Source organism: Ranitomeya imitator, chromosome 2, assembly GCF_032444005.1.
Source record: "Ranitomeya imitator isolate aRanImi1 chromosome 2, aRanImi1.pri, whole genome shotgun sequence".
In the NCBI taxonomy this organism is placed as follows: domain Eukaryota; kingdom Metazoa; phylum Chordata; class Amphibia; order Anura; family Dendrobatidae; genus Ranitomeya; species Ranitomeya imitator.
This window is the reverse complement of record NC_091283.1, coordinates 323,181,330-323,205,659: the sequence shown is the minus strand read 5'-3', so window position 1 is coordinate 323,205,659 and position 24,330 is coordinate 323,181,330. Positions and strand designations below refer to the sequence as shown.

General features: G+C 43.8%; 1 protein-coding gene across 2 annotated transcripts in view; it reads right to left on the bottom strand.

The window, feature by feature from the left end:
• LOC138663504 (oocyte zinc finger protein XlCOF22-like) overlaps positions 1-5,366 on the bottom strand; it is a 104,848-nt gene extending 99,482 nt beyond the window's left edge. Inside the window, exon 1 of one of the 2 annotated variants that reach the window (XM_069749739.1) lies at positions 5,329-5,366. In XM_069749739.1, coding sequence (XP_069605840.1) covers positions 5,329-5,355 — 27 coding nt within the window. In that variant the 5' untranslated portion in view covers positions 5,356-5,366. The remainder of the gene's footprint in view (positions 1-5,328) is intronic. The other variant, XM_069749741.1, reaches the window with a different exon arrangement.
• Positions 5,367-24,330: the final 18,964 nt, after the last annotated feature.

The window sequence follows — 24,330 nt, the reverse complement described above, 5'->3', positions numbered from 1 at the left end:
GTGCCATTTTTCTGATGTATTCCTGGATACTCCTTGTTTCATCCGTGATGGTGGCTTGGATGCTTATCAAGCCTCAACTACCCTCCTTTGTGTTGGTATACAGTCTTTGGGTGTTAGACTTAGGGTGGAGACCTTCATGCATTGTGAGGAGCTTTCGTATTTTTCACATATGTAGCTTCCATCTCTTCTTTTTGCCAGCACACTATGCCAGCAGGGTATTTGATAACTGGCAGGGCATATATATTGATGGCATGGATTTTAATCTTCTCATTGAGCTGGCTCTTCAGGACCTGTCTTACCCTTTGATGGTATTTGGATGTTGCTGCTTTCCTTGCCTCCTCATCCTGGTTACCGTTTCCCTGTGGGATGCCAAGGTACTTGTAGCATGTCTGTACATCTGCTATGTGCTCTGCTGGTAACTCCACTCCATCAGTCTTGAGTACCTTGCCTCTCTTTATTACGAATCGGCCGCACTTCTCCAGTCGGAAGGACATCCCGATGTCTTCACTGTAGATGAGTGAATTGATGTCTCGTTCATTTTTCGCATACAGCTTGATGTCATCCATGTAGAGGCTGATGGTGCTTCCACTCTTGAACTTGTATCCATAGCCACCACTCTTGAACTTGTATCCATAACCAGACTCTGTAATTATCTGACTGAGGGGGTTCAAGCCTATGCAGAACAGCAATGGGTACAGTGCATCACTTTGGTATATGCCGCATTTGATGGTCTCTTGTGCTAGTTGTCTTGAGTTGACTTCCAATGTTGTTCTCCATAGCCCCATTGAGTTTCTGAGGAAGGTTCTTAATTTCCTGGTGACATTGTACTGAGCCAAGCATTCACAGATCCATGTGTGTGGCATTGAGTCATAGGCTTTCCTGTAGTCAATCCAAGCTGTGCTGAGATTGGTCTGTCTGGATCTTGAGTCTTGAGCGACTGCTCCATCTACTAGGAGCTGGTGCTTAGAGCCTCTGGTGTCAGTCCCAATGCCTTTCTAAGCTGTATTCATGTACTGGTTCATATGGTTCTGTAGCTTGGTGGCTATGATGCCTGACAGAAGTTTCCATGTTGTTGTAAGGCAGGTTATTGGGCGGTAGTTGGATTTAACTGTTCCTTTGTGAGGATCCTTCATGATCAGCACTGTTCTTCCTTGTGTTAGCCAAGCTGGGTGGTGGCCTGCTTCTAGCGATTGGTTCATCTGCATTGCCATGCGTTCATGCACCATTGTGAATTTCTTTAGCCAGTAGGTGAGGATCATGTCTGGGCCAGGTGCTGTCCAGCTCTTCACGTTCTTGACCCGCTGTTGGATGTATGCTTCTGTAATGATGACTGATTCTTGCTCTAGGTGGTTGCTGTGTTTCATTTTCAGATATTGCAGCCACATTGCACTGGTGTTGTGTTTTTTACACTTTGGATGGTTCTATGGAGAACAGGGCATTTATCTTCTTGGCTTCAGCTTCTCTAATTTATCTCCCTAGTCTTGCAGCGAGTGCTGTGAGCCTTTGTTTAGCAGTCTCTTTATTTGGTGTCAGGCCTTTGTACTTGTCCAGCTTGGTCTTATTCTTGATCTTTACACACTTCTGTATTTCTAATAGCTGATTTCCCTTCGTGGCACCTTGATCTTTGTCCACAGTCTTCTTTTCCAAGGGGGGCACGTACTTCTGTAGTTCTTGCTGGTGTATAGCCAAGCATTTCTAAAATTGCTGAGGCCGTAGCATAGCTTAGGTTATTAGTTTGAGTTTTGGTGGTGGTAGGTATTGATGCAAGTGCTGCTCTATTGGCATCCTCTAGCATACTGTTTGGTGGTCTTTCTTTGCTGAGCCTTAGCCGTCGATCTCTGGTATTGATGGTATTTAGTTTATCTAAGATCTTCTGATTCAGATCAGCTGCAGTGCTCTCTAGTTGCAGGGTTGGATCAGAATCTTCAGGGGGTTTCACATGTTGTTCTTCCAGGTCTATATGTGGGGTGGATCTGCAGTGCAGTTAATCGATCTCAAGTTGTGATAATAGCTTTCTCTTTATGATATTGAAACATTGGGTGACTAGTTGTTTCTCAGTTAGTGGACATGCAGATCTTGAGAAACTATCCAGAGCTTCCTCATACGCTTTATATATCCTGTCTCATTTGGTCTGATGTTATAGTAGCAGTTCATCAGATCCAGGTTCTCTTGCCTTGTCCATGTATGGTTTGGTCCAGTAGCCCATTTATCATCAGATTGTCCTGGTTCCTCGACATCTGACGCGGACCTAGTTAATCCAGGCGACGTCTGAGCCGGTATGACTCTCTTTGTTCGTGACACTCTCATGTTTATTGAGGTAGGCACCATAGTGTTATGGACCACTACTGGTATATTATGTCCAACAGGGCAGAACCAAGACTTGAACCCCAGTCTCCCACATTGGTTGCTGTGATTTTACTAAAGGCGGCACATGTATTGCCAGCTTCTATTATGTCTTTTACCGAATGTTGTCGACTTTTTCCAATCTTTAGAAAAATGTTCGTGTTACCGATCATGAATCCGAATGTACCATATTCGTGCTGAATTTATGTTTGGCGATTGTTTTCCGAACATATTTGCTCATCTCTAATTATGACCACCACAACCTGCTACACAAAATAAAAAACCCCACTCAGTATGGAGGCATTTACAGTCCACCACAACCCCAGTATAATGGCCCCTACCAGCCACACATTCAGCATGAGAGTCCCAACAGCTTTTTTCTTAATATAATGGCCCCACAATTCCTGATATCTGAAAAAAAAAACCATACACTACTCAGCCAACCCGATTCCTGAGGTACGCTGCTCTGGTCTGTGTGGTGTGAGTACTGAGGCTCCATACTACAGGTGTGATGTAGTGACATCATTGTGTCTGCAGTGCACGGAGTCTCAGACCCAGAAGCAAAGGCTGAATGGTGGATCAGGAGATTTCAACTCCCTAATTCACTAATCTACTCAATGGTATCACCGTCATGGTAATGTGGATATCGTTGAAATTGAGATGATGGGAAGGAGAGGGTAACTGATACCACACCCCACCGAGTCCTGTCAATTCACAGGCATCATAGAAACCGAGTAAGCTACCATTTTGGATGATACACTCCTGCCTATCCAACTATTGTATGGTAAATATCTCATAGATCCTGGGTTCATCAGTATTTGCAGCAAGAATGAGGCTAAGTGAGAATTTTATTGTCGGTGGTCGGAGGTAGTCAGTGAGGTGGATGGTACCATATTGTGCATGTAGGGGGCAGTACTGTGGTAACATTAGAAAGTGGGGGATGGCAGTACTGTGGGGACAATATACTGTGTGTGAGGGGATGCCAGTCCTGTGGAAACATTATCCTGTGTCTGAGGGAAGCCACAATTGTGGGAACAAAATATGGTCTGTGGTGGGATGATGGTGCTGTGGGAACTTTATACTGTGTGTGGGGGTATGGCGGTACTATGAGTAGATTATACTGAGTGTGGTGGGATGGAGGTACTGTAGGGACATTATGCTGTGTGTGGGGGTATGGCGGTACTATGAGAAGATTATACTGTGTGTGGTGAGACGAAAGTACTGTAGGAACATTATACTGTGTGTGTGGGTATGGAGGTACTGTAGGAACATTATACTGTGTGTGGGGGTATAGCGGTACTATGAGAACATTATACTGTGGTGGTGGGATGGAGGTACTGTAGGGACATTATGCCGTGTGTGGGGGTATGGCGGTACTATGAGAAGATTATACTGTGTGTGGGTGTATGGCGGTACTATGAGAACATTATACTGTGTGTGGTGGGATGGAGGTACTGTAGGGACATTATGCTGTGTGTGGGGGTATGGCGGTACTATGAGAAGATTATACTGTGTGTGGTGGGATGGAGGTACTGTAGGGACATTATGCTGTGTGTGGGGGTATGGCGGTACTATGAGAAGATTATACTGTGTGTGGTGGGAGGGAGGTACTGTAGGAACATTATACTGTGTGTGGGGGTATGGTGGTACTATGAGAAGATTATACTGTGTGTGTAGGTATGGAGGTACTGTAGGAACATTATACTGTGTGTGGGGGTATAACGTACTGTGAGAACATTATACTGTGTGTGGGGGTATGGCGGTACTATGAGAACATTATACTGTGTGGTGAGATGGAGGTACTGTAGGAACATTATACTGTGTGTGGGGGTATGGCGGTACTGTAGGAACATTATACTGTGTGTGGGAGTATGGCGGTATTGTAGGAACATTATACTGTGTGTGGGTGTATGGCGGTACTGTAGGAACATTATACTGTGTGTGGGTGTATGGCGGTACTCTGAGATTATACTGTGTAAGGTGGGATGAAGGGACTGTAGGAACATTATACTGTGTGGGGGTATGGCGGTACTATAAGAACATTATACTGAGTGTGGTGGGATGGAGGTACTGTAGGAACATTATACTGTGTGTGGGGGTATGGCGGTACTATGAGAACATTATACTGTGTGGGGGTATGGCGGTACTATGAGAACATTATACTGTGTGGGGGGTATGGTGGTAGTGTAGGAACATTATACTGTGTGGGGGGGTATGGCGGTAGTGTGAAAATACCTTTTTACGAGAGATGCCAGTACTGTGGAAACATTATACTGTGTGAGCGGCATCATATATATTGCATAAGGGGTGTAAAAAGGAGTGTCATAAAAAAAGAATCCTCAGGGCTGTGCTGCATTTGTAAAAACAAGGAAAACAAATCAGGCAAAAATATACACACCCTGGGGTGGGTTTGGAGTGGACACGTTCTCCACATCATCTACTGGTATGGTATTTATCTGGGCTACTATCTCCGGATATTGCAATATATATTATTCTGTTACTTTCACCTGCATACTCCTGTTTTGATATTATGTACTGGCACTATGATGGAGTATGCAGGGGCAATATTGTGGTCTAAACTTCCCAGTATGCTGTACTCAGTTACTGGTGTGGGTTACGGAGTCTGACTCCATGCGTTTCATGCATTGTGTTTGCAGTTTTTAACCCATTACTATTTTGATACCTTGTATTGTTATATGTATATTTAATAAAGATATTTAATATTATATCTTGGACTTTATTGCACCATTTCTTCAGTGATTTTTTGCTTTCTTGCATTTGTACAAAAAGACTGCTATCTGCCGTCCAGACGGGACCATGTGACATCAATGGGAAGAGGGAGGTTTCAGGAAGGAAGAGTCTAGATGGTGCACCTGGTCAGGAGACCTTGATGACGCAGGTTACTGATATTATAAAGGCCAGAGCCCCAAAGGCAGAACAGATTTGGCGCCAAGCACTAAGTAATGGGGAATCTCCAGCACCTACCTCCACCTGCAGAGCCGCACTCCACATATATGGCTGCTCTGTGCGCACAGGACCTGTGATGAGGTCACAGGAGGGGAGGAGTCAGGGGTCACATGATCAGGGGCCTCAGTGTATGATAATATCTGGAGTCCAGATTCGCAGTGAAGACGCTACATGGAATCTTCTCCTCAGTCAGTGACATTCCCGCCATTATTTCCCCTCACTACTGGCACAATTACCCCGCGCCGCCTTTTCTACACAGTGTTATGTGTGGAATGTAACGTGTGATTTCTCTGGAGACAAATAGACCCCACACATGAGGAAATTATCACCAGTTACCGGACGTCTACTATATGGCGGCATATGATTGTGCTACCGACTCCATACCAGGAGCTAAAATGACGAAATCTTGCTTATTTAACCCCTTCCAGTGTCCGGCTAAGGGTAATATACGGCCATGCACCTCTCCAGTCGCTGTGGGGGGTTTTGTTAATAGGATGGAGGGCTGCATCTGTGCTTGGATTTTAGAGAGATTAATAAAATCACAGCTCACCTTCCCTATCCTTTCCCCCTTATACCTGACCTGTTTAGCCAATTACCTGGAGATAAATGGTTTTACAAACTTAACGTGAGAGGGGCATATAACCTTATACGTATTCGTCATGGTGACGAATGGAAGACCGCATTTAATACACCTGAGGGGCAGATTGAACATTTGGTGCTGCCATTTGGATTAACCAATGCTTCGGCAGTCTTTGAAAATGTCATTAATTATATTTTTTTTCTTACTGATTGGTAGATTTGTGGTACTTTTCCTGGATGATATATTGAGTTCCTCACGTACTCTGGAGGAGCATGGTGAGCATGTCAGACAGGTTCTCCAGGTTCTACGTGACAACTATTTGCTAACCTGGAGAAATGTCAATTTGTGGTACAGCAGGTCCAGTTCTCAGGACATTTGGCTTCTGCATTGGGGTTTCAGATGGACCCCGTTAAGGTCCAAGCAGTCCTTGATTGCTTTTAACCAAGTAACCTGAAAGCGTTACAGAGATTTCTTGTAGTCGAGATACTGAGGAACAAACAAGCGAAAAATAGGGTCTTAACTGATAACAAGATGTAATGAAAATAGAGGAGTATTACACTCACCTGATAGAGCGGCACCTCAGCAACATGTTCAATGCATAAATCAGCTGCTGCAGGACACGGGGCCAAAGACCGAGCAGAATAGTTGATCCGGGTATAATGTGTCTGTACCTGCACTGCTGATGAAGACCATCAGATATGGAGATTTCCTTAAAAACGTTTATTCAAATAGGTTTTCAAAGTCAACGCGTTTCAAAGTCACGCAGGACCTTTTCCTCAGGGCAAAACCTGATAGAGGATGAACATGTCAAGCTTGGAACGTTGTATATGCAGTCTTTGTGAAAACAAAAAAGCCTAACAAAGCACACTATGTCAAAGTTCATGAGAAAGTCCGTCAAACAAAGATAAATTATGGTTCAAGAAAAAACAAAAAACATTTACATACATTAATTATATTAAAAATTACTTATGAGGTCACCTAAAAGAATGAAGAAACATGTATGTGATGTGAATGAGAAAGTTCTTGCCATGAAATAAATCATTTATAAATGGTGTTATTGAGTTGTGTCAGTAGTTTCCTATATAAGATGTGAACTGGTGTTCTGTAAGTTTCTGAAGTCACAGGTATATTGGTGTAAAGCTGGGCACCACTAGTGAACTTGATGGATCAGTACTAGACTGAAAAAATAGGATTATTGGAAAAGAATCCATTGAACCAAAAGACAAATGCGTAACCCAATGGTTAATAAGTAATAAGAATGAATGTCAGCCTGGGGTGTTACATAGTGAGAAATGGAAGTGCTGACAAAACAAGAATGTGATTGAATCCTGTATATGACGGCTGTCTGTTTGAAGAGCGTGTGTTCTTCCTGATCGCGGCTGTTCTGGTAACAGGAGACATAAACCTAGTGAGCATGTATCGGGGTCAAGCTACTATGGTGGAAGCTGATAGATCGTGTAGTGAATGGGAGTAAGGGAAAATGAGGGAGGTGTTGATGAGGTGAATAATGCGATACAAAGAGCGTCGGCTGATCCCTCAGGCTACAGAATGGAGGATCACTCTGGACAGAGACAGTGAAAAAAATCAGGGGAACAAACTACACTAGTGATGAGCGAGCATACTCGGTAATGCCCGTTACTGGCCCGAGCATCGCTGTACTCGGCGAGCACCGAGCATTTCCGGGTTTGCTTGGCAGCAGTTCGGGTCCTCGTGCTGCATGTTTGGCGCTCTTTAGAGAGCCAATAAACATGCAGGGATTGGCTGCCACGCAGTGTAATGCCGTAGCCATGCTGGTTGTGGCATTACATTGATTGGCTGGCCGCACAGCATCATCAGGTCTATAAGAGACCTGGCGCCTCAATGCTCATCACATTCAGCTTCAGAATCAGACAGTATAGGGAGAGCTTCTGCCGAGATAGGGTCAGATGTGGGGGGTTTTCAGTTAGTGAGGGTCTACCATCATAGAATCCACAAATACAGCTAAACCAACAGCCCTTCTAAGGACCAATTACGGAGTATATAGATTGCAGTGCTAGGTAGGCAGGGGAGTGTATGTGGCTCTATATTGTAATCTCTAGGTCTACCTGAAGCAAAACATTCGATCTAATAAAGTGTCAGTGTGTTACCATAATGACTTAAACGCCAGCCAATAAGGCTTGTATGGACTAATACTTCATCGAGATTTACTTCCCTAGTTAAACCTCTATATGACACTAATACCTTAGAATGCAAGCAATGCTACCAAATATAAGGCTAGCTAAGATATAAAACAGGAGACCATAATTACCTCTATGCTGGTTTCGTGTGTGTGCATAGAGGTAATTATGGTCTCCTGTTTTATATCTTAGGCTACGTTCACACTAGCGTTGTGCGCCGCTGCGTCGGCGACGCACAACGCACCGAAAAACGCGTGCAAACGCACGCAAAAACGCTGCGTTTTTCGACGCGTGCGTCGTTTATTGACGAAAATCGGACGCAAGAAAAATGCAACTTGTTGCGTTTTCTTGGTCCGACGCTAGCGTCAAAAAAGACGCACGTGTCGGAAAACGCAACAAGCAAAAACGCATGCGTCCCCCATGTTAAACATAGGGGCGCATGACGCGTGCGTCGCCGCTGCGTCGCCCGACGCTAGCGCGACGCACACTAGCCGAACGCTAGTGTGAACGTAGCCTTAGCTAGCCTTATATTTGGTAGCATTGCTTGCATTCTAAGTTATTAGTGTCATATAGAGGTTTAATTAGGGAAGTAAATCTCGAAGTATTAGTCCATACAAGCCTTATTGGCTGGCGTTTAAGTCATTATGGTAACACATTGACACTTTATTAGATCGAATGTTTTGCTTCAGGTGGACCTAGAGATTACAATTAAGCAGCAACAACCAGGAATAAATTGATTTATATTTACCACACTATGTACTTTAGAGGGGTTGTTGTTTAGCCTTTATGCACCGCACTTTAAACCAGACATTGGTTCGGAGGTATTTTTCTACATTATGAGATTGTATTGTTAATATATGAATGTTTTTATTCTTTTTTTTGTACAAATAAAATATATATCTTGAACTGTACATTGTTTGTGGCCTGGTTTTATCATCCGGCAGGCCCTGGTGTGTTTATCAATGTGCTCAATGTGTTCTGTTAAAAAATTTGGACTAATACAGTGGGGCAAAAAAGTATTTAGTCAGTCAGCAATAGTGCAAGTTCCACCACTTAAAAAGATGAGAGGCGTCTGTAATTTACATCATAGGTAGACCTCAACTATGGGAGACAAACTGAGAAAAAAAAATCCAGAAAATCACATTGACTGTTTTTTTAACATTTTATTTGCATATTATGGTGGAAAATAAGTATTTGGTCAGAAACAAAATTTCATCTCAATACTTTGTAATATATCCTTTGTTGGCAATGACAGAGGTCAAACGTTTTCTGTAAGTCTTCACAAGGTTGCCACACACTGTTGTTGGTATGTTGGCCCATTCCTCCATGCAGATCTCCTCTAGAGCAGTGATGTTTTTGGCTTTTCGCTTGGCAACACGGACTTTCAACTCCCTCCAAAGGTTTTCTATAGGGTTGAGATCTGGAGACTGGCTAGGCCACTCCAGGACCTTGAAATGCTTCTTACGAAGCCACTCCTTCGTTGCCCTGGCGGTGTGCTTTGGATCATTGTCATGTTGAAAGACCCAGCCACGTTTCATCTTCAATGCCCTTGCTGATGGAAGGAGGTTTGCACTCAAAATCTCACTATACATGGCCCCATTCATTCTTTCATGTACCCGGATCAGTCGTCCAGGCCCCTTTGCAGAGAAACAGCCCCAAAACATGATGTTTCCACCACCATGCTTTACAGTAGGTATGGTGTTTGATGGATGCAACTCAGTATTCTTTTTCCTCCAAACACGACAAGTTGTGTTTCTACCAAACAGTTCCAGTTTGGTTTCATCAGACCATAGGACATTCTCCCAAAACTCCTCTGGATCATCCAAATGCTCTCTAGCAAACTTCAGACGGGCCCGGACATGTACTGGCTTAAGCAGTGGGACACGTCTGGCACTGCAGGATCTGAGTCCATGGTGGCGTAGTGTGTTACTTATGGTAGGCCTTGTTACATTGGTCCCAACTCTCTGCAGTTCATTCACTAGGTCCCCCCGCGTGGTTCTGGGATTTTTGCTCACCGTTCTTGTGATCATTCTGACCCCACGGGGTGGGATTTTGCGTGGAGCCCCAGATCGAGGGAGATTATCAGTGGTCTTGTATGTCTTCCATTTTCTAATTATTGCTCCCACTGTTGATTTCTTCACTCCAAGCTGGTTGGCTATTTCAGATTCAGTCTTCCCAGCCTGGTGCAGGGCTACAATTTTGTTTCTGGTGTCCTTTGACAGCTCTTTGGTCTTCACCATAGTGGAGTTTGGAGTCAGACTGTTTGAGGGTGTGCACAGGTGTCTTTTTATACTGATAACAAGTTTAAACAGGTGCCATTACTACAGGTAATGAGTGGAGGAAAGAGGAGACTCTTAAAGAAGAAGTTACAGGTCTGTGAGAGCCAGAAATCTTGATTGTTTGTTTCTGACCAAATACTTATTTTCCACCATAATATGCAAATAAAATGTTAAAAAAACAGACCATGTGATTTTCTGGATTTTTTTTTCTCAGTTTGTCTCCCATAGTTGAGGTCTACCTATGATGTAAATTACAGACGCCTCTCATCTTTTTAAGTGGTGGAACTTGCACTATTGCTGACTGACTAAATACTTTTTTGCCCCACTGTATGTATAAACTGTATGTGGGTATATAGATATCATTGCATGCATCACAAGGGTCCATTCCATTACTGTCTGCTGCTGCCTATTACATATATACATAGCCCCAGGTATCAGTGGCCAGGAATAATTTTTTTACATCTTAGTCCTGATTATTTTATTACAAAGCAATCCAGAGCCCCCCGTTTTTCTCCATTTGCTTGTTGACACTGCAGTATACAGCCAGATTCTTTTCATAGTTCAGCGTAAAAATCCAGCTATTTTACACGGGTTTGCCCATCCCAGCGATCACATCTGAGTGCTCATAAAATTCTGCCATTTTTTGTGGTACTGTAACATTTTTTGGAGTGTCTTATACAATTTCTTGACCCCATTTTGCTGCCCAAAAAATATTTATCAACAGGGCAGATATTTTAAACTGAGTTTTGTACGCCACACGGATCGCATATCATTGCGCTTAAAATTGTGCCATTTCAGGGCTCCATAGAATTTTTTTTTTTATGCCATTGCCTAATTATTGACACAATTTTCCTGGCCCTCCCCAAAAAATACAGGCCTGATATTTGAAAGTGGGCTATCTCTGTCACATGCCTCATCTACCTGTGGGCTACAAATTGTGGCATATGAGGCCTCCATTCACCTTTTTATACGGTGTCTTACCCTATTTCTATACACAATTTTTCTGCTAAAAATAAAAATACAGGCCACATATTTTACAGTGTGGTATCTCTGTCACACGCCTCATCTATCTGTGGGCTACAAATTGTGGCATTTGAGGACTCCATTCACCTTTTTTGCTGTGTGTTACCCTAGTTCTAAACACTATTTTGCTGTAAAAAAAATTACTTAAAAAATAATAATGTGAACTTGGTTTCCTGTGGCCATCCAGGTTCAAAGGCTTGGGTTCAAAGGCTTATTTGGGTGCGTGTAACTGTGGCAGGGCAGGCCTTGCACTCAATGCATAGGCTAACAGTATGGCGGTACCGAATGAAAAATAATGGGAACTTTGGCTTCATGTGACCATCCAGAACGTCTGTTCCAAGTGTTATCCTGGATCACTTTGCTACCTGGCTTCCACATTTTCTCTCCTGTGACATCCCCACCCTCATTGTGGGTGATTTCAACATCCCCATTGCTTTTCCCCTCTCCTCATCTGCTTCTCACCTTTTATCTCTGACCTCCTCTTTCGGCCTCTCGCAGCATACTAACTCTCCAACGCATGAGGCTATGTGCACACGTTGCAGATTTGCCTGCGGAATTTTGTGCACTAAATCCACAGCTCTTGGCAGAAAACGCTGGTGCGTTTTTGATATGTTTTTTGCGGGTTTTTGAAAGCTAAATAGAGATGTATTATTGGGCAACAGAAAAATAAGATTTGTGATGTCATTTTTTGTCCAACCTCCTCTTTTACATTTGTCCAACCCACACTCCATTACACACACAGGTAGATGATAGATAATAATCTTTATTTTTATATAGCACTAACATATTCCACAGCGCTTTACAGGTTGCACACATTATCATCGCTGTTTTCATTGGGGCTCACAATCTAAACTCCCTATCAGTATGTCTTTGGAATGTGGGAGGAAGCCAGAGAACCCGGAGGAAACCCACACAATCACGGTGAGAACATATAAACTCTTTGCAGATGGTGTCCTTGGTGGGGTTTGAACCCAGGACTCCAGCACTGCAAGGCTGCTGTGCCACTGTGCTGCCATAGATAGAAAGAATGAGACAGATAGATAGATAGATAGATAGATAGATAGATAGATAGATAGATAGATAGATAGATAGATAGATAGATAGATAGATAGAAGGAATGAGATAGATATATCCATTCATGTGTCTATAGATAAATCTACGGATAGATGTAGATAGATATATGGATAGCTAGGCTACGTTCACACATCATTTTTTTTCCGTCAGGCAGGTTCCGGTGAATTTTTGAAAAAATTGATCCGTTGCAAATCGTGAAAAACTGATGCAACTGATCCGTTTTTTTTTTAGAGCGAACGGAAAATGTGCATGATTTGAATGGAAACATGCATGAAAAACCGGATTCGGAGGCCGGATTCATCATTTCATATCTCAGTTTCATCCGTTTTTCACCGGATCTGTCGCTGTGCGTTTTTTCGCCGGACAGAAAAAACGTTCTTCTGTACGTTTTCTCCATCTGCCCGAAACAGCTTTTCTGACGGATCCGGCAAAAAACGGATGAAACATGTGGCCATCAGGCGCAATCCAGCGCTAATACAACTCTATGAGAAAAAAACGGATCCGGCAAGAAAAAAAAGGATCCTTTTTTTTAAAAAACTCGCTGGATTGTGCCTTACGGAAAAACCTGATGTGTGAAAGTAGCCAGATAGATATATGGATAGATATATCCAAAGATATATCCATAGATATATAATAGCAAGGCCTATGTTTATTAATGAACGTTTAATTAAAAAAAACAGAAAAAAATGGTGTGGGCTCCCGCGTAATTTTCTGCACCAGAGTGGGAAAGCTGATGGCTGGGGGCCAATATTTGTAGCCTAGGAAGGGGTTAATACCCATGACCCCTCCCAGGCTATGAATATAAGCCCGCAGCTGTCTGTGTAGCCTTTACTGGCTATTAACCCCTTTACCCCCAAGGGTGGTTTGCACGTTAATGACCAGGCCAATTTTTACCATTCTGACCACTGTCCCTTTATGAAGTTATAACTCTGGAACGCTTCAACGGATCCTGGTGATTCTGACACTGTTTTCTCGTGACATATTGTACTTCATGGTAGTGGTAAAATTTCTTTGATATTACTTGTGTTTATTTATGAAAAAATGGAAATTTGGTGAAAATTTTGAAAATTTTGCAATTTTCCAACTTTGAATTTTTATGCAATTAAATCACAGAGATGTGTCACACAAAATACTTAATAAGTAACATTTCCCACAGGTCTACTTTACATCAGCGCAATTTTGGAACCAAAATTTTTTTTTGTTAGGGAGTTATAAGGGATAAAAGTTGACCAGCAATTTCTCATTTTTACAACACCATTTTTTTTTTTAGGGACCACATCTCATTTGAAGTCATTTTGAGGGGTCTACATGATAAAAAATAACCAAGTGTGACACCATTCTAAAAACTGCACCCCTCAAGGTGCTCAAAACCACATTCAAGAAGTTTATTAACCCTTCAGGTGTTTCACAGGAATTTTTAGAATGTTTAAGTAAAAATGAACATTTAACTTTTTTTCACAAAAAATTTACTTCATCTCCAATTTGTTTTATTTTACCAAGGGTAACAGGAGAAAATAGACCCCAAAGGTTGTTGTTCAATTTGTCCTAACTACGCTAATACCCCATATGTTGGGGTAAACCACTGTTTGGTCGTATGGCAGAGCTCGGAAGCGAAGGAGCGCCATTTGACTTTTCAATGCAAAATTTACTGGAATTGAGATGGGACGCCATGTTGCATTTGGAGAGCCCCTGATGTGCCTAAACATTGAAACCCCCACAAATGACAACATTTTGAAAAGTAGACCCCCTAAGGAACTTATCTAGATGCGTGGTGAGCACTTTGACCCATTAAGTGATTCACAGAAGTTTATAATGCAGAGCCGTAAAAATAAAAAATCATATTTTTTCACAAAAATGATCTTTTCGCCCCCAATTTTTTATTTTCCCAAGGGTAAGAGAAGAAATTGAACCCCAAACGTTGTTGTACAATTTGTCCTGAGTACGATGATACCCTATATGTGGGGGTAAACCACTGTTTGGGCGCATGGCAGAGCTCAGAAGGGAAGGAGCGCCATTTGACTTTTCAATGCAAAATTGACTGGAATTGAGATGGGACGCCATGTTGCGTTTAGAGAGCCACTGATGTGCCTAAACATTGAAACCCCCCACAAGTGACACCATTTTGGAAAGTAGACCCCCTATGGAACTCATCTAGGTGTGTTGTGAGAGCTTTGAACCCCCAAGTGTTTTACTACAGTTTATAACGCAGAGCCGTGAAAATAAAAATTCTTTTTTTCTATTTTTTAGCCCCCAGTTTTGTATTTTCCCAAGGGTAACAGGAGAAATAGGACCCCAAAAGTTGTTGTCCAATTTGTCCTGAGTACACTGATACCCCATATGTGGGGGGGAACCACCGTTTGGGCGCATGGAAGAGCTCAGAAGGGAAGGAGCGCCATTTGGAATGCAGACTTAGATGGAATGGTCTGCAGGCATCACATTGCATTTGCAGAGTCCCTAATGTACCTAAACAGTAAAAAAAAAACACAAATGACCCCATATTGGAAACGAGACCCCCAAGGAACTTATCTAGATGTGTTGTGAGAACTTTGAACCCCCAAGTTTTTCACTACAGTTTATAACGCAGAGCCGTGAAAATAAAAAAATCTTTTTTTCCCACAAAAATTATTTTTTATCCCCCAGTTTTGTATTTTCCCAAGGGTAACAGGAGAAATTGGACCCCAAAAGTTGTTGTCCAATGTGTCCTGAGTACGCTGATACCCCATATGTTGGGGTAAACCCCTGTTTGGGAGAGCTTGGAAGGGAAGGAGCCCTGTTTTACTTTTTCAACGCAGAATTAGCTGGAATTGAGATCGGACGCCATGTCGCGTTTGGAGAGCCCCTGATGTGCCCAAACAGTGGAAACCCCCCAATTATAACTGAAACCCTAATCCAAACACACCCCTAACCCTAATCCCAACAGTAACCCTAACCACACCTCTAATCCTGACACACCCCTAACCCTAATCCCAACCCTATTCCCAACCATAAATGTAACCCTAACCCTAACTTTAGCCCCAACCCTAACCCTAACTTTAGCACCAACCCTAACCATAACTTTAGCCTCAACCCTAACTGTAGCCTTAACCCTAGCCCCAACCCTAATCTTAACCCTAGCCCTAACCCTAGCCCTAACCTTAACCCTAATGGGAAAATGGAAATAAATACATTTTTTTAAAATTTTTCCCTAACTAAGGGGGTGATGAAGGGGGTTTGATTTACTTTTATAGCTGTTTTTTTAGCGGATTTTTATGATTGGCAGCTGTCACACACTGAAAGACGCTTTTTATTGCAAAAAATATTTTTTGTGTTACTACATTTTGAGAGCTATAATTTTTCCATATTTTGGTCCACAGAGTCATGTGAGGTCTTGTTTTTTGCGGGACAAGTTGATGTTTTTATTGGCAACCTTTTCGGGCACGTGACAATTTTTGATCGCTTTTTATTCCGATTTTTGTGAGGCAGAATGACCAAAAACCAGCTATTCATGAATTTCTTTTGGGGGAGGCGTTTATATCGTTCCGCGTTTGGTAAAATGGATAAAGCAGTTTTATTCTTCAGGTCAGTACGATTACAGCGATACCTCATTTATATCTTTTTTTATGTTTTGGCGCTTTTATAAAATAAAAACTCTTTTATAGAAAAAATAATTATTTTGCATCGCTTTATTCTGAGGACTAGAACTTTTTTGTTTTTTCGCTGATGATGCTGTATGGTGGCACGTGTTTTTGCGGGACAAGATGGCGTTTTCAGTGGTACCATGGTTATTTATTTCCGTCTTATTGATCGCGTGTTATTCCACTTTTTGTTTGGCGGTATGATAATAAAGCATTGTTTTTTGCCTCGTTTTTTTTTTTTACCGCGTTCACTGAAGGGGTTAACTAGCGGGACAGTTTTATAGGTGGGGTCGTTATGGACGTGACGATCCTAAATATGTGTACTTTTATTGTTTTTTTATTTAGATAAAGAAATGTATTTATAGGAACAATATTTTTTTTGGGGGGGAGGAATTTTTTTTTTTTTTTTTTTTTTACACATGTGAATATTTTTTTTTTTACACTATAACATTGCCCCAGGGGGGCATCATGTTATAGTGTAAGATCGCCGATCTGACACTTTGCTGTGCACTGTGTCAGATCAGCTATCTGACATGCACAGCTCCAGGCTTCACAGTGCCTGCTCTGATCAGGCGCTGTGAAGCCACCTCCCTTCCTGCAGGACCCGGATGCCGCGGCCATTTTGGATCCAGGCCTGCTGCAGGTGCAGCGCCCCAGAGACCTGGTTGTTGCAGTATGACGCTCTGCCACTAAGGGGAGTGATGGTACGTCTGATGGCACTAAAGGAGTTCTCCTGACCAGGTATCACCAGGACACATTACACTTCACACTCCGGCCACTAGGGGGAGCAAAAGGCTTTATTTATTGGGCCACTCCTCACACTGGTAAAATTAGGGGTTGGGAGGAAGTTAGTCAGAAGCTGACTGGGTTGGATTCAGGCAACATCCCGTGGCAGGGGGTGTTGCAGGGAGAAGACACAGGGGGGTCCCTGTCAGGCGTGGGAACCTGGCAGGTGCCTAGCGAACAGAACAGAACCGCGCCTGCACACCCCGCGGCGGTATCCAAGAGAGAGACACGTAGAGAAGGATTTTGTGGAACAGTGTAAACGAGATCATGCACAAAGGAGTACCAGTAGGAGTCGTGCCGTGAGACCGAGGCAACATCCTACTGAGGCGCTTAGCCGGTGGCTGGAACACCGCGGGAGTAACTGACTCTAGGCCTTACTTCGAACTCCGCAGGACAGTTAATTATAGGTTGGCTGTCTACCTTACTACACCTACGAAGACATAGGGGGCAACACGTGGAGAGGGGCGTCTCTAGGGTCCCGGAAGAGCTCCGAGCCTTCCCATCATACGGGTGCGTCCTAGCCATAACATTCCTGGGGGACGAGAAACTAGTAACATCTGGAACCAAAGAGAGAGAGAGCTGTAGAGAGAACAAACGAACGAGAACAGCAGTTGTGACGACTATTCCGAATGCTCAGCAGGGTAGGACTACAACACACAGGTGCTAGTGGTAGGCAACGATTTCCATCTGCGAAGGAAACTCTGGATGTGCCCATCGGACCGGCCGGTCTCAGATAGCCCTTTTAAGCGTGCTCTGGATTGAGGATCCTGAAGTCTTCAGTAAAGAGGTAAAGAGACTGCAACCCTGTGTCCTCGTTATTGACTGCACCCTACACCATTACCATCCACCTTACTGGGAAGCCCTGGGGACATACTTCACCTGTGGGAAGGTATACCATCCAGCTGCCATTCCATCACCCCAGCGGACCCCACAGCAGCGTCGCTCACCCTGACCGAACACTACACGTGGTGTCACGAACTCCTGACAGACTGCACCATCTTTATTGGACGCCCCTTAGCAGGGTCGCTGACCGGGTCTAGCCACAGTGACAGCCTCAGAACCGAACCACAGAGGCCCGGTACTGAGAACTCGTGGCCCTGTGTCTGGGGGCGCTCCACAGGGAGGAAAGGTAAGAGACCCTTGCAGCAACGCGATCACATCGGGGGTCTCAGGGAAGCCCGCAGGGAGCCCCCTCCCTGCACGATGCTTCCCTATACCGCCGCCACACTGCAATCATGTTTGAGCGTGGTGTGTCGGGGGTTAATAAGGGGTTAATGGGATATGGGGTAATAAGGGGTTAATGTCACCTTGCTAATGCAAGGTAACATTAAGTCCCCTTAATAGTGGAGAGACGTCAATAAGCCGCCTATCCATTACTAATCCTATAGTAGTGAAAGGGTTAAAAAATAAAGACACAGCCAGAAAAAAAGTATTTTAATATTCTTAATTTAACCATACTCGATCGCCTGCAAAAACATAAAATAATAAACCGTATACTCACATTACGCCGTAGTCCAGTTAATAACGAGTATCCCACGACGATCTCCCTTATAGAACAGTGACATCGGGTGATGTCACTGCTCTATAGGGCCTCCAGTGACACACTGACAGGAAAAATGATAATTACTTACGGGTAATTTGATTTTCCAGATCCATGACAGCACCGGTACACGAGAGATGGTCCCGCCCCCAAGAACAGGAAACCTGCAGAGGAGATAAAAGATGGGGGCGGCACCTCTCCTCAGTTTGTTTACAGAGAATGTAAGGTAACCGCTTTGTTAGTCTTAGGCCTATATTAATCTCTGAAGACTATTTATTTATTATTATATTACGTGGTTATTACCCCATCTTACGTATGAATGTATGTGTATGTATATATATATATATATATATATATATATATATATATATATATATATATACACATATATATATATATATATATATATATATATTTTTTTTTTTTTTTTTTTTTTTTGTGAGTCACACAACCATCACCAAGATAGGGGGGGGAATTAGAGCGGTGCTGTCATGGATCTGGAAAATCAAATTACCCGTAAATAATTATCATTTTTTCCCTTCCCCATGACAGCACCGGTACATTAGAGGAAGAAATAGAAAGGACCTCTAGGGTGGGATAACAGCAGATAGCACTTTTCTCCCGAAGGCGAGATTTGATAGTCCTAGATTTAATCTATAATGGCGTAAGAAAGTGGAGGGTGAAGACCATACTGCTGCATTACAAATTTGCTCTATAGACGCATTTGCCCTTTCTGCCCAAGATGTGGAAATAACCCTAGTAGAGTGGGCCGTAACACCAGGTGGAGGGACCTGCCCCGAAGAAGAATGGGAAAGAGATATAGCCATACGGAGCCACCGTGCAATGGTTGATTTTGTGGCCTTTTTTCCCCTGTTTGCCCCATGGAAGGAGACAAAAAGGGCTGAAGACTGTCGCCATGGATTTGTTACTTCTATATATTGAAGTAGGCAACGTCTGACGTCCAAGCAATTAAAGGTTTCTTCTCCCTGGGATTTCGGGTTAGCACAAAATGAGGGCAAAACTATTTCCTGGTCCCTGTTGAATTTTGAGTTGACCTTTGGCAAAAAGGCCGGATCAGATTTTATGATTACCCTATCCTCCAAAATTGAAGTGTACGGAGGGTCTATAGATATAGCCTGGAGCTCACTAATGCGTCTGGCTGAGGTAAGGGCAATCAGGAGAACAGTTTTTAAAGTTAGCGCTTTTATTGATATGGAGGAAAGAGGCTCGAAGGGAGAGGTGGTTAAAGCATTTAAAACTAAATTTAGATCCCAGGGAGCGACCTTTGGACGAGGTTTGAATGGTCTGGCTGTAAAGGAGGCCCGAATGAACCTATACACCCAGGGGTGATCAGCCAATTTTTGGTCAAATAAAGCGCCAAGCGCCAAGACTTGCACTTTTAGGGTGCTGGTAGATAATCCTCTCTCCAGACCCTTTTGGAGAAATTCTAGGATTTCTGATATCAGAACTTTCTGAACGGTATTTGTTATACTTCGGCCTGAAAATTCTAAAAATTTTCCCCATACGTTTTGATATTTACCCGCTGTGATCCTCTTTCTGCTGGACATCAGAGTGGTAACTAACGGGTCCGAGAATCCCTTCGCTAGCAGCAGTCCCCTCTCAAGTTCCAAGCAGTGAGGTGTAGACTGTGTACTTGAGGATGTGTTACTGGACCCTGGTTTAGCAGGTCTGGAACATCTGGAAGGATCCATGGGTCCGAGATGGACATACGTCTGAGCCAAGTGAACCAAGCTCTCTTTGGCCAGAAGGGTGCAATCAAGATTATGCGTGCTTTCTCTTCTCGGATCTTCTTCAGGACTATAGAGATTAATGGAATTGGGGGGAACGCATAGGCTAGTTGGAACCCCCATTGGTGTAGTAACGCATCTACCCCCTCCGGGTTCTCTTTCGGGTTCAGAGAGTAGAATCTTTCTACCTTTCGGTTTTGCTTTGTGGAAAAAAGATCCACTTGAAGAAGCCCCCAGATGGCACAGATTTCTCCCCAAAATTTTTGATTTAGAGACCACTCGCCCTGGTGCAGCACGTGACGACTCAGAAAGTCTGCGACAAGGTTGTCTGACCACTTTAAGTGTGTACTTGTAAGGAATAAAAGATGGTTTTCGGCCCAACAAAATAGCCTTCTTGCTTCTTCCATTAGGGGACTCGATCTTGTTCCTCCCTGTCGGTTTATATATGATACCGCTGTGCAGTTGTCGGATAATACTACCAGATGTTTTCCCTTGATTTCCTCTTCCGTTTGAAGAATCGCTTGCCTTACCGCTGTTAATTCCTTCAGGTTTGAGGAGGCTAATTGCATTTGTGAATCCCATAGACCTTTGTAGGACCTGACCTGATAGGTGTGCACCCCAACCTAACGGGCTCGCGTCCATAGTCAGTACCACCGGGTTTTTGATTGACCATGGGACCCCTTTTTTTAAATTTTCGGAATTTAGCCACCAGTTTACAGAGTCCAGTACATGTTGTGGCAATACGATTTTCCGATTTAAGTTGTAGGGTTTTTTTGTTTGTTCTGACAGAATCTGCCACTGTAGGTCCCTTGAATGCAGTTGTGCCCATTGGACCGCCGGAATTGTTGCTGTCAGCATACCTAAGAGGGACATGGCTTCCCTTACCGAGACAGATTGGGCCGCTTGTATTTGTCTTATTCGCTGTTTTATGGTTTCTATCTTTCTGTCTGGAAGAACACAGTCTTGTCTGACTGAATTTAATTGAATCCCCAGAAACTCCTGCATCTGGACCGGAATCATTCTTGACTTCTTTAAGTTTATTATCCACCCCAGCGTGGTCAGCAACTCTCGCACCCTCATAACTGCCTTCGTATAATCTTCTTGACTGTCCGCTATAAGGAGGAAATCGTCCAAATAGGGCACTAGTAGAATATTTTCTCTCATCATGAAGGATGCTATTTCTGAAATTATCTTCGTAAAGATAAGAGGAGCCACTGATACCCCGAAGGGGAGACATTGGTATTGTAGACGGGTGAAGACCTGACCCAGCTGCACTACCAACCTTAGATATTGTTGATGCTCGATGCTGATTGGTACATGGTAGTAGGCATCTGTAAGGTCTATGACTGCCATGTAGCATCCTGGATACAGCAGTTTTACTGCCGTTTTCAGAGTCTCCATCTTGAATTTTTCTACTCGGATGAACTTGTTTAGCTCTTTTAAGTTGAAGATTGTTCTTAACGACCCATTCGGTTTTGGCGTGAGGAATAGGGTGCTGTAAAACCCCTTCCCTACTTCTTGTGGAGGCACTTTTACCAGGACTTTTTTGTCTAGGAGAAGATGAATTTCTTTTTCTAGTACTATCTGGTTCTTTTTGGCCACACGAGTAACTTTTATTCGGTGAGGAGGTAGGGAGACAAAGTTTAATCGTAGGTCATCGGATAATAGGTTTATTATCCATTGAGATGGCTGTAAGCTTACCCACTGATGGACAAAAAACCGTAGCCTTCCTCCCACCTGGAATATGGCGTAATTGTTTAGGGTCTGGTTTTGGAGGCTTACTGAATAGGAACCCTCTCTCTCTCCTGTCGCCCCAGGTTTTCCCTCGCGTGGCTCTATCTGATGGGCGGCCCCGGCCTGCTTTACCTGATCCCTGAAAGGACCGACGGTTGTCATACCAACGGCGTTTAAAGAAGGGAGGTGGAGGGAAATGTTTTTTCTTATCCGCCGCTTTCTCTAGAATTTCATCTAACGCCTTCCCGAACAAATATTGCCCCTCACAAGGTACAGCACACAGATTCACTTTTGACTGGAAGCCAGCATTCCAGTTTTTTAACCATAGCGCTCTCCTTCCTGCACTTGCCCGGGCAGAAAAACAAACTGAATCAATGGCAGCGTCTGCCAGGAACCCCGCTGCATTTTGTAGTGAAGGGATGACCTCTGGAAGTCTGTCTCTTGGACATTTGTCCTTTATTTGGTCGCTTAATTCATCTAGCCATCTAACCATGGCACGGGCAGTGCAGGTAGCCGCTACCCCTGGTTTGAACGCCCAAGTTGAAGCTTCCCAGGCTGATTTTAGAAATGCATCTGCATCCGTCTTTTAGGGCACCCATATCTTCAAAAGGAAGCACTATGCCCCTGGAGGTACTCGCAATAGCTGTGTCCAGCTTAGGTGCTTTCTCCCATTTCTCACAAATTTCCTCATCAAAGGGATATTTGCGTTTAAGGGCCTGGGGAACCGAAATCTTTTTGTTTGCTTTTTCCATTCCTTCTTTATAAGTTTTGAGATATTATCATGGAACAGAAAAACTCTCCGTTTCTTCCCTTCCAAATTACTGAACATGGAGTCCTGGACCGTTTGTTTTTCCTTTGGTGTCTCCACCCCCAAGGTGGATCTAACCAGCTTCAATAATTTCCCCACATCTTCTGATAATATATATGGCCGACCACTCTCTTCATCCGAAGAGTCCAGGTCCGAGTCCTCCTCGGGCGGAAGCTCTCCTGGTTCACCCTCAGATTCTATATCAGATGTTTGGGCAGGCGTAGAAGGCGGATTTACGGAGCTCTGCAACCCGTGCTGTCTTAATTGCTCCTTTACAGTGCTTTGCACCTCGTCTCTAACAATAGCCTTTATATTCTGAAGAACTGATGATGACTCTTTAGTTACAGTTTTTTCTATACATGAGCGGCATATTCGCTTCTCATATGTCTTGGGAAGGCTTTTATCACAAAGTGCACACACTTTATTGTTTTGCTTAGAGGTAACTTTCTTTCCCTGCATACACATAGAGAAAACACAGTGTTACTGACATGGTTTGCCTTACAAAGGCACTCACCCACCGGACCCTCAGTACCACGACAGGCTGTGGGTTTTCTGCTGGGATCGCTGATTCCACAGGATCTGCCATCTTGCAGGAGGCTGTTACCGGCTTCTGCTTGCCACCTTGCATTTAAATATTGGTGGGCAGGAAGCGGTTTGTGCATCCCTGAACTTCCTCCCCCCTGGGGAGTGTCAGCACACCGCTTCTCCGGCGTGTGGCATCACTTCCGGTTCACAAACCGGAAGTTCTCCCATTTACTCAGCATCAGCGTCGTGATGGGAACGCCTCTCGCCACGTTCATCTCCTTCCCCGGCCCAGCCTCCGGCCAGGAGCGGATGCCGGGGAGTTCCGCAGTAGGGAAGGACGCCCTCGCAGCTCCAGGTATGGGGGCGACGCGCGCACGCCGCCGCTGCTCCCACCGCGGACCTCGGTTCGTGACCGGATAGTAAGGGGAGATCCCCTCCCCATGCAGCACCACAGGTTCCCCGCAAGAACAGGAAACCAAACTGAGGAGAGAGGTGCCGCCCCCATCTTTTATCTCCTCTGCAGGTTTCCTGTTCTTGGGGGTGGGACCATCTCTCATGTACCGGTGCTGTCATGGGCAAGGGAAAACAATGGCTCCTGCAGTGCATCACTGAAGAGGTTACCTGAGTTCAGGGTCTCACTTTATGGCAATGTTGCATGGGAATTTTCCCACGCAGCAGTGCCACAAGTGAGAGTAGGGACTATTTCTCACAGGGGCAGAGGAATACATTGCGGAAGGATACCTTCCGTCATTGTATTCCTAGAGCCCCTGGAGAGCGGTCGCATCAGCTGATGCTGCAGCACTCCACGGGACACTCATTTTAATTGGATATCTGCGGATCAGGAAGTATATTGTTTATTTATTTTAATAGTTTTTACAGGTGACAATGGCTTCAGGGATCAAGGTGACAAGGTGATGGTGAGTATGTACTCTATGTTGTATGTACTGTATGTCTATATGTATGTATTGTATGTAATGTATGACTGTACTGTATTTATGTATTGTATGTTATATGTTGTATGTACTGTAATATGTTGTATGTATTGTTGTATGTAGTTATATGCTGTATGTACTGTTATATGTTGCAAGGACAACATCTGCAAAGAGTTTTTATGTTCTCTCCGTGTTTGCATGGGTTTCCTCCGGGCACTCCG